The sequence below is a fragment of the Aulostomus chinensis genome, chromosome 21 (genome assembly GCF_037954235.1).
Source record: "Aulostomus chinensis isolate RoL2024-O1b breed Wild chromosome 21, RoL_Achi_v1.0, whole genome shotgun sequence".
Classification (NCBI taxonomy): Eukaryota; Metazoa; Chordata; class Actinopteri; order Syngnathiformes; family Aulostomidae; genus Aulostomus; species Aulostomus chinensis.
Window position 1 is genome coordinate 8,862,369 of NC_141340.1, and position 11,090 is coordinate 8,873,458.

At 42.3% G+C, this 11,090-nt stretch overlaps 1 protein-coding gene across 1 annotated transcript; it reads left to right on the forward strand.

Annotated features, from left to right (window-relative positions):
• Positions 1 to 634: 634 nt before the first annotated feature.
• On the forward strand, positions 635 to 10,894 carry LOC147241568 (xin actin-binding repeat-containing protein 1). The gene is made up of 8 exons (XM_086192355.1): positions 635 to 1,153; positions 1,942 to 2,117; positions 2,198 to 2,273; positions 2,357 to 2,719; positions 2,874 to 2,952; positions 4,937 to 5,082; positions 5,622 to 5,663; positions 6,061 to 10,894. Exons 2-8 carry the CDS (start codon positions 1,996 to 1,998, stop codon positions 10,564 to 10,566), a joined length of 5,334 nt encoding a protein of 1,777 aa, XP_086048481.1. The 5' UTR covers positions 635 to 1,153; positions 1,942 to 1,995; the 3' UTR covers positions 10,567 to 10,894.
• Positions 10,895 to 11,090: the final 196 nt, after the last annotated feature.

Genomic DNA, 11,090 nt, shown 5'->3' on the forward strand with positions numbered 1-11,090 from the left:
CCTATTTGTATTGTAAAGTAATCTAACAAAACACAAAAATGCAATGTGATTAAGAGGAGATTAGGAGTCCTTAATCCACTAGATATTCTGTCATTTATTAGTAAATATAAAACATCAGATTTGTTAAAACCCCTAAAATCTAAAACCATGAATTCTCCATCTTAGATGTTTACATCTACAAAAAACTATTAGGAATTTGGTTAGTACCTCAAAAGTAACTGGAAGTATTTGGCTTCGGGCAATACAATTGAAGCAGTAAAATATTACTTTTCCCCCCACAGTACTGCATCAATATTCCAGCCTCGAATACAGACTATAAATGATATAAATATAAAGCATATTTTAGTCTACATTAGTTTCTAAGGTTTACAGAGGAATAAAGGAGGAACAGAGGGGATCTTCATATTTGGGAATGTTGCCGATTGTCATGAATTAAAACTGAATCAAATCATCTATTTATCAGCTGATTTATCAATAATAGGGAAGATTACATGATAAGAGCAGCCAGGAAGTCACACAGCATGTTGAACTCTAAATGATGACAACATGCAACATTCCCAAATATATTAAAATAAAAGCATATCATGAGGTTCTTGCCAGCCTACATTTTTTTGCATGCATTGTTTGGAACGCGATCAAACGATTAACGCGAGGTTTGCTGCCCTCCACTCCTCTTTATTCCTCTGTAAACCTGAAAACCTCCGTTAATGAGTGTGCTCCCCTCAAAGCTGCACAGAGCAACTCTCATTCATTAAGTTCAATGTTCTGTTTGATGTCCTTTGTCAATGTCTTACTATTTTCTCCTGGGATCAATAAAGGTAACCTCATTTAATTTTAACGGATGGCCTGCTGCTGCTCAAAGATCAAGTAATTACATCTGAACTTTGCAGGTTTAATTCCACATCACATCCAACAAGTCTTCCCTGACAACTCACTTAGGAGCAAATTACAGGGGAATAAAATTATTGATGAAGGTACCAGAAGTGTAATGCGGTCATCAATCTGTACGTGCATCCATTTTTTTCCCCCCTTTACACATTCACTGGTAATGAGCGAGGCAACGGACTTTGCTCCCAGACGCTTCACATCACGTGCGAGTCTTGTGATGCTGCAGGAGAGCCGAGAGTCCCGGACACCGACTGACACCTCTCAGGTAACCATTCAATTTAAAAAAAAATAAATACATCTTTTGCTAAAGGCAAAGTTTGCATTTCTCTCAACCTGCAGTACTGTTGAGACATCCTAATCTGTTCTACATTGCCTCATCTCATTTCTTCTACTCGATCCATTAGTGATGTTATAACTTGCCATTTTTGGGGGTTAGTAGAAAAAATGTGACTAGTAGGTGAAATGCTGATCGGCTGTTAAAACAAATGCATCGTTGTGATCTCAAGCAATTCTTCGTCTGCTTCTTCTTCTTCAAAAAAGTAAAGTATTCACAAATAGGTGTCTTGAACTCACAAAACGGTTTTCTTCCCTCCTGCACTAAGAACAGCTATGTGTATTTAGCTTGTTGCTAATGGAGCGTAACGGCTAGCATGAGCAAAGCTGTCCAATAGAGGTTCAACTACAAACTCTAAAGCACATCTGTGGATTACCCAGCATACAGCTGGACAAAGACGTGGATTATACTAGACGTTTTACTTGAGTTGGTGAAGAGACATTTTTGGAAAGGTTTGCTGTTGCCTCTGCGTTGTTAACCGTCAATCGCTCTAAGCGTCATGCTAAATATATGTTGCTGGCTTTTTCTGCATGAAGGGGTCACAATGAAGTGATGAAAGAGGGAAAATAAAACATATTTGTGAAACGATGACACCTATTTGTGAGTACTTGAAAAGGTAAAAATCCACTTTTTGGATTAAGTATCATTTTAAGAAGAAAGACCTGCTAGTACTCTAATAAAAGGTACTACGCCAGACTATGCTATTTATTATCCCTCAGATATTCTGGGCAATTCTATTATTAACAAACTGTGCGGTGGTAAAGTGATTGGTCATGGAGCGGAAGAGCAACCTGAGGCTTACCCAGTCATTGAGGAGCGTCGCCTCGTCATGTGACTCCTCGGCAGAAACAGGGCTGCAGGATAAGAGAGCATCTGTGTCCCAGCTGGTTGCCAGGTGAACCACACCTCACTATCTTTACCACTCTTTTATGACTGCACTCATACATGGGTAGATGACTTTCATGTTCATGGCAGATATCAAACTGCAGTAGAAGCTTCTGTTCAAGCAACATCAAGAGATAACGGTGACGCCAAGACAACGCCACATGAGGTGACTTTTGACCTTATAACGTGGAATCTTTATAACAGAAAGTTTTTAATTGCTGAGCCAAGTGTTTTGTACTGCTACTGTAGATAACAGCATCTCCTCCTCCCTCGAGTGGCCTGCTGCAAAATAAAGAGATTCATCCGGAGTCTCTTATGAGGGGAAAAGATGAATGGGAACGCGTTCGAGTCAAAACCAATTTGAGCCGCAGCAAGTCGATGGGGAGTCTTCAAAACAGCGCCGGGTCCATAGAGGCCCTGCGAGCTCTGTTTGAGTCAAAGGCTGCCACACAAAACAAGCCGAAGAGCCGTTTCAGAGCGGCAAACACCAAGGCAACAGATGTCATGCCGGTGATTAACGGAGTGACTGAGGAAGTGAGGAGATCTACAGAGGAGAGCCACATTTCTGCTGATGCTAAAGATGATGGAGAAGAAGGGAGAGCATCTCGAGAGGTGAATAAAATCATGAAAGCCTCATTAATGTGATACATTTGCAATCTAATATTTGTCTATCAGACCGACTCCAGAAATAGAAACAACACTTCATGTTGTCATAAACATAATATATTTTTAGCAGTGACAGTTTCAAGAGCGCTGTCTCCAGCAGGTGGTGAATCAAAGCCTGGTAGAGAGGAGGAGAACAGTTGGAGCGGTGGATTTTGATGAAATTGTAGCTTCTCAAGTTGGTGAGTGCAATTATTTTCCTTTCTTCAAGTGTAAAACAATCTACAATATTGTTTACCAACCTCAAGTGCTATAAAGCAAAGAAATGAGTGACAGGGTTTGCCCTTGTGGACTTAGAATTAGGGTCAAGCCATTATTTATTTGATAGCTAGTATGACAGCTTGGATAGAACATCCCTCCTCCAAGGAGACCTCAGCCAAACTCAACGTAAATATTTGAAGGAAAAAGAACTTTTTTGGTCTCTGTGTAAAATGGATCAGCCTCAAATTTCAATGGGGTCGTCTTTGGCTCGTGGTACCCTCCTCAACCAAGTTCGGTGAAATTCGGCTTCATAATTTTTATGTTAAAAGACAAGAAAAGGATAAAAACATGACCTATCTGGCAGAGGTATGAATGAGGACTTATCAATTGTTATTGTTTGCATTGTGCTTTGGCAAGCAGGAAGAACATGAATCCTTACACAACTTTAAAAAATAATCCAAAAAACAAAACAAAACAAAACAAGATGGCAGCTCCAATGGAAAAGGTTCCCTTGAAAGCGCCCCCCCCCCCCCCCCCCCCCCGTGAATCCTGTGACTCAGGCTAAGGCGGTGGGTGGCATGACTGACAGGAAGGAGATGAAATGGAGATGAATATCATGCCCAGTGACTTTGCATGAGGTGTGATTGACTCAAACTGGTGTGACACCGCGCAGGCTGGAAATAGCCGACATGCTAGGAGACCCGAATAAGTGTCAGAGGGTGAAAGGGTCAGCTGTCACGAAGGCAGAAGGGACTCAGAGAGAGCGGGAGTGAGCCAGACAGAGAGGGAGAGAGTTGGAGAGCAGCAGGAGCAGCAGGAGCAGACAAGGAAATTACAATAACGTGCAGATTCACAGAAAGTAAGACAACAGGCTAAAGCAGGATCTGTTCATTGGTGGTGAGTTCTCATTTGTATTTTGTTCATACTGCAACCAGGATGACAACGAGAGAATAATCTGGATATAGTGCTGGGTACAAATAATACTGCATGCATATTTTATGGCTTGTATATGCTATGAGAAGCTTTCCATCACTATAAATCCTCGAGTACAGTGACGTGGATAATGGTATTTATAATCAGTACATAGTTTTGTCTGTAAATATTCACTTAAAATCTCTTGAGGTTGACCTAATTGTTAGAACCCACATTTACCAAGTTCCTGCTTCAAGTTTTTACTGATAAACATTTTCCAGAAGCCGTTGACTTACTGCTTTGATAAGAGTAAAGCTCTGTGTGTGTGTGTGTGTGTGTGTGTGTTTACTTCTGCTTCTCCATGCTTAGTCAACTGTAGCCGCCGTGACAGGCCTTTCAATCAGTATGTGTGTCAGTGGAGTCAGGTATCTCTCCCTCACCATCATAAGGGTTATATTTATAACTCGACCACATGGCAGCTGCTCCACATCTACTTAGAAAATGAACATGTGATTGACACTCAGCATATACTGCAGATGTAGTTTATATGTGTAATATATGCAATGTAGCTATGATGTAGTGGGGGAAAACAATGCCATTTTAAACTTGATGTGACTGCAGGTTCATAGCTAACAGCGACCAACATAGTCTAAGATGGTGGCCCTCCACTTAGGTAGAGCGTGTGTGTATTATATATATATATATATTTTTTTTTCATTCATCTCATAGTAGTAAAGAAATTTAAACTTGCCTGATATTGCAGTTTTAATAACTTCAGAGAACACCAAATACATGAAAACCGTCTGTGACGATAAGTTTGACTCTTGCGAGGCAGAAATTCCCTCCACACTGTTGTATCTTAACCATAAATTAAACCTAATCAGCTGCTGTAAACGATGTCCCCTAAAAGTGTCTGGAGCCTCCTCTCCCTTCAAGGGGGCCCACCTCCCACTTTGAAGACATCTATGCTAAACGATGGGTATTAATGTTGCCTGGACTCTGAATCCCATGTGAAGAATCTGAAAGGCCCGTTTGTGTCTGATTTCTCTGCAGATGAAAAGCGGAGGTCGACTGCAGACTTCAGAGGAAGCTCCGTCATCCAAAATAAGGAGAAGCTTTGTGTCTCTGTCAAAGCAATATCTGCTCTCTATCTGTCAAAGGCAGCACCTCAGGAACCAAAGAGCAGGCTTTTGAAACCGGTACATGTCTCTCTACTCATTAGGAGGAAAATTCTCAGTAAACAAGGCTCTGCTAAAGTCCTTTCATATGCTTCATTCATCCTTAATTAAATGTGTTGAATCGGTGACGCTATCTTACAAGCAGTATCTCTGAGATACTGTTTTATCTGTTTGTTTTTTGTATGCCTGTTTAAGCATCGCATTTGGAAGTAGACACTAAACACATTACTTTATTACTTTCAGAAAAATAAGCTGAATTGGGTTTTTTTTTCCTCAATTCTGCTGCAGAGAGAGAAAGACAAGCCAACTATAAACATAAACCTAGACTGTCGTTTTGATTCAAAAACAACCAGGGCCTGACCGATACCAGACAGTTGAGGCCAATCCCATTATTTGACCGAGTATATCTGTCCAGTTTTAAAGCCAAACCATGCATGTACACGGTGACAACATATCCCCTTGTGTGCTGCGACACACGGCAAAGAATTAGCATCAAATTATAACATGAGTCTACTTAATTAAAATCATTCTTACCTGAAATTATTCTTGTCTCCATTCAGGCCCAAGATCAGTCATCCGAATCTGGGAAAAGAGTCATCAAGGTAAGTTATTGCCTCACTAGTTTTGTGAGTGATGGTGTGGTTGGTGCATCTGTCTGATTCACTTCGGGCTTTGCATGGTGACAAAAATGAGAATAACATGCAAAATGTGTGCTTCCTGAGAGTTAACACGTTACCCTCGAAAGCATGGCATAGGTGCTGGATTCCACTGACTTTGGGAACTGGTTTGTGTTGTATATCATTGTTGTTAATGATGCTGTCCCACAACGATGGCTGCTTTGGAGTTGAGCTTACAAACTGACACTACGCATGCAGAAAGCCACCCACTCACGTACTGTAATGTATGCATCTCCTTCTTTAAAACACATTTGCCCTCTCTGGAGCATGGTTTTCACCGGATAATTCAAAAATGATGAGAATGTTACTCTGTTCCTCCAAGATGGCCGAAGACGCCCAACAAAAGAAAGATGACCACCTTCCAGTCGCATCAGTCAGCCATCAGCTAGGATCAGGCAACAAGTCTGGGTCACTTCCCCAACAATTTGCATCATCCCCACCTCCCAAAGAAACGTTGTACCAACATAGACAGAAATGTGAGCTGAGAAGGCTCCTGAAGCACACACAACCAGAGCTAAAGATGTTGGATGAGGCTGTAGATGAGGAGTTTGCTGAGATTTTGAGTTCAGAGACGGAAGCGACAACTGCTGAAGCTGATTTTGAGGGAGAGGTCCTTTCAAGGCGCTTGATATTCGAGAACTGTTCCCTGAGTAATCCTGTGTCTCCTTACACACCCAAGATTCACACAGCAGGCAAAACAGTGGAAAGAAGCGCTGTCAGTAAAACATCAGCTGTATTTGAGCAGCCAGAGCCTCTTGTTTCAAGTTCTTCCAGTCCAGATTCTAACAGAGAATGTGAGGAGGAGATGACAAGAATAGATGTCCAGGCAACCAGAAGGATTTTTGAAAGTAAGTCTGTCAACATATCTAGACCAAATCTAGATGACAAGGGTAAAGTTTCTATTTCTGGGGGTGAAACAGGGACCGTCCAGAAACAAATGCAGGAGCTTGAAATGTGTCACAAAGGCAATCTTCACAGCAAAGACGGAAGCAGCGACCTGACAGACCAGCCCCGTAACCAAGGGTCATGTGTTGTTGGCGTTGATCGCGGGTTTTGTGACAGGGATGAGGCTTCCACGATCTTTGAGGATGAGCCCACAAACCCAGATAGATTAGGGGAAATAGTCAATACGAGTGCAGCCCTGTTCCAAAACAACCCATTCATCGCAAAAAATATTGAAAGAGAGCAGGCTAACACTCATACAACAAAAGCCGACATCCAAGCAGAGGACGGTGGGGATTGTCTGCCAGCTAACGTCAAAAACAGAGCCCATCTGTTTGAATCAATGCCATTTGACAAAATTAGACATCAGAACCAGGATGAAATTGAGACAATGGTGGAGAAAATCAAGGAATCACTGAATTCTCTTCATCATTTTAAGGCCATTCATTCAGATGGCTCAATTATTGAGGTTACCGAGACAATGATAGCTAGAAAGGCAAAGTTCACATTAACCGAGAGTGGGCCCCAGATCAAATATGATGAAGTGGCTGAAGGCAGTTCTCAAAACTTCATCCTGCACTTGCTACCAAGGGGAAACCTAAAGCCTCAGATCACATACCTGAAGGAGGACAGTAAAGGTAACATTGAGACCTCAGTGGTGAACGTTCCTGTGCAGCAGCATCAATTCCCCACTGCCCACGACACTGAGTGTAAAACTGCCAATGTGGCTCAACTTATTGAGGATATTCTCAATCAAGACAACTCTGTGAGAAAAGGAGTGATAATCCAGGAGGGAGTTGACAAGTTTACAGACGTCATTGTTTACTCCCTCTACAAGTACGCTGATGAGGAAGATGTGAGAAGATATAATCCTCAACAAAGATGTTCAGAGCACGATGAACCAGAGGCAGACAGAAGTTATAATACTGAGATGAAAAATGAAAGGCTCACAATTGGGGCACCCATAAATTCCCCTTTAGGAACCTCTCCAGATCAAATCAGCAAAGAATCAATCAAAGTCAATGTGAAACTTTTTAGGAACTGTATTGAAAAAGGTGATCTGGAGTATCTGAAAACACTCCAGGCTGAGCCGACGGTTCAAGAGCAGGAACTTCCTGTGGAACAAGGACCAGATCTGACAGAGGAGGGTACTTCTGAGTGGGTACCAGTGGATGTAAAGAAGCTGAAAAGTATGTTCTCTGGAGACGGAGTGCCAGCCCAACCTAAGCAATATTTCTATACAAATATCAGTAAAAATCTAGTTCAATCTACCACCCCCCAAGGTCAAAATACATCACCTGTGAGTGGTTGGTCCTCTACAGAGAGTTATGGGGTCCCTTCTTGTGGCCAAGTAAGTGACTCCTCCGCTATATCGCACTTAAAGACACATGATGCTGATGGAGTCCACCAGGCTGAATTAGTCGAGGTGGTGGATGGCAAGGATGAAATCTTGAACCTTCAAACGGCAATCCATAGCCTCCGACAGGCCACAATGGAGGCCAAATCTATTTATTGCTCTTCACAAGAAAAACAGAGCTTCCTTGTTCAAGAATCTTTTGAGCCATCCTCCATAAATACACCTGGTGTCAGCTTAATAAAACAAACAGAATTATCTCACGACAGAATTATCCCAACTTCAGAGCATGAAGCAGAATATCAATGTGGGACGGCATGTCTGAAGGATGAAGAAATTCATGGGAGTGAAAAGGGTCAAACTTGCACAGAGGCGGTCCAGAAACAACTCTCTGAAACCGCTATGGTGCCTTCAAATAGTTCAGAGACAGCTGCACAGCAACAAGATGAGGAAGTAGTCCTTGAGGGCAGGCTTAAGGCAGCCCTGGATTCCCTGGAGAGATCCAACCTTAATGTTACAAGAGGAGATTTCAAAGCAGCAATGATATACCGAAACTCTTCCAAATCTCTAAAAGAAGCAACCCAACCTAAGGGTGAAGAGTTTGTTGAAAGACAAACCAAAAGTGAGTTTTGTGCTGAGACTGAACCAACAATAACTCAAGTACCACTGACACAAGATGAAGCCACAAAAAAGGCGACTGCAGCAGATGAAAAGCCCCAAAGTGAAACCCTTAAAGCTGCAAGTTGTTCCTTAGTGGAAGGTAGAAGGCCTGTTGGTCCGAAACCGGCCATCCCTCCTAAACCTCAACATTTAAGGGTGAAACAAAATCCTAATCAGTCAACCAACACAGCAGTGAAAGGAGAAACATACATGCAAGAGAAGAATGGGCATAAGCAAGACCTGTGCATCTCTTGTGCAGAACCAAATTCAGTGGGTCAGGAAAGTCCTGGTGGGAACCAACAATTCAGTGGAACTTTACAAAAGTGTGTGGAAATTCATGAAAGCTGCAACATTCAAGGGTCAGTCATCAGCATGGAAAGTGACAAAACAGACAGCGTAAATAGACAAGATGAGGTAAAGGACACTGCGCAGGACAAAAGCCCCCAAAACATCCCAGTCAAAGATAATACCAATGATACAGATGAAAGTCATGTAGATTTTAATGAAGCACGCAAAATTTTTGAAGGCGCCAAGAAATCCTCAGGGAAGAGTGCCCCTGCAAAGCCAAAAAGAGCCAAAATTGCCCAGTCTGACAACAAAAAACCCTCATCTAAAGATAATAAACCAGAAATTCCTGTGCAACAAACCACACCTGACCGATCGTATAGCAAACCAAGTGGACAAACAGCTGACAGAAAAGAAACACATGAACTTAGACAGGAAGTTCAGATGAGGGAGAAGAAAGGCAGAGCTGAAACAGAGGATGAACGCCGGCAGCGTCTGTCTGTTCACATGGATGAGATCATGAGGGGGAACACTTCAGCAGCCATGGAAATCTTTGACAACTTGCGGAAGCAGGAGGAATTGAAGAGCATTCTCAGCCGAGTTGAAGAAATCGAAGAGGACACAAGTGAGGTTGACGTAAAGTCACTGAGACGGGTATTTGAGGATGTTCCTCACTGGGTTGTCAACCCAGACAAAGGGAAACAAACAAAAGTGAAACCAGAACACAAGGAGGAGAGGTTATTAAGAGACAATAATGAAACTAAGTCCTCAATGGCACATGTTTTTGGAGATCTTGAAAGAGCCAGTGAGGAAATTATGAATCTAAAAGAACAGACCTTAGCCAGGCTTGTGGACATCGAGGAAGCCATTAAGAAGGCTCTTTATTCTGTCTCTACGCTCAAATCTGAGTCCGATATTGCTGGTTTGTCCTGCCTGTTTAAAGAGTCATTAGGAACAGTGCAAGAATCCCCATCCTCTGGCAACATTAGCAAAATTAGCATTGGCTCAAGCAGAGCTAAGTCAGCGCCGACACAGGAAGGCCCCACCACAGAGGTACTGCCACATGTTCAAGGTGCAAGCAACGAAATAACCTCCGCAACACACAGAGCCAGTCCTTTATCTTCCCCTGCTTTTATTTCTATCCAGTCAGCTGCTAGGAAGGCTGATAAAACCGAGCTACCACCACCAGAAACCTGCCCGACGTGTCAGCACAGCCCAAAGACGGAGGAGATATTCCGCACAACAAAAACTATAACATGCAACAGCCCTGCTCAGGACAGGAAACGCCATCCAATGAAAGGCGGACAAAGGCAATCCTCCCCGCTAAATCCTAAAGGAGAGATGAGTGTATTTGAGGTCCAGACTGATTGTGGGGGGACAAACATTTTAGGTACCAAAACAGTCACGGAAAACTATGAGAGGACCGACACCTGTGGTAACCGGATTTACTCATCCAAAACCTCCACTACTGTCACAACTCAACCAGAAACCACAACATCATCCACGGGTCAGGTTGTGGTCAGTCCAACTACCTATCAGATCACCACGTACCCAGAGGTTCGGCTGCCCATCAATCAGAAACCTTAATTCTACTCTATGATAAAGCTGTCATGTACAGAATGTAATGTGCCAATATTTTTTTGTGATTTTGTGCCTATTCGTGTATTACTTTTCTCCTGATGTCCCGAGATTTGTTTTTATCAGACTTTTGTTTTTTTTGGGGGTTTCGATATAAAATACAGAGGATTGATTTTCAAATGCCTTCGTCTCTCGCTTTTTCTCATCAGTTTCAACCGGCTTGCCGAGAAACATGCTCAGCCTGTTTGAAGCCAGTTTATCCCATGGAAAAAATTACTGCAGACAAATACATTTTTCACAAAAGTTGCTTCTGCTGTAAACAGTGCAAGAAAAGGTTAAGGTGAGCTATTTAAATATTCTACTTTTTAAAAAATCTCAATCAATGCTTTTTTTTTTTTTTTTTTAAATATGTGTAGCTTGGGATTTGTTGAACATACGATGAGCCTCAGCAGTGATCAATGCAGGAGGACCTGACAAGTTGTTTCTTTGTAACGGTTTGGCTGAAATGCAGATGATTCAATGGCTACAATCGA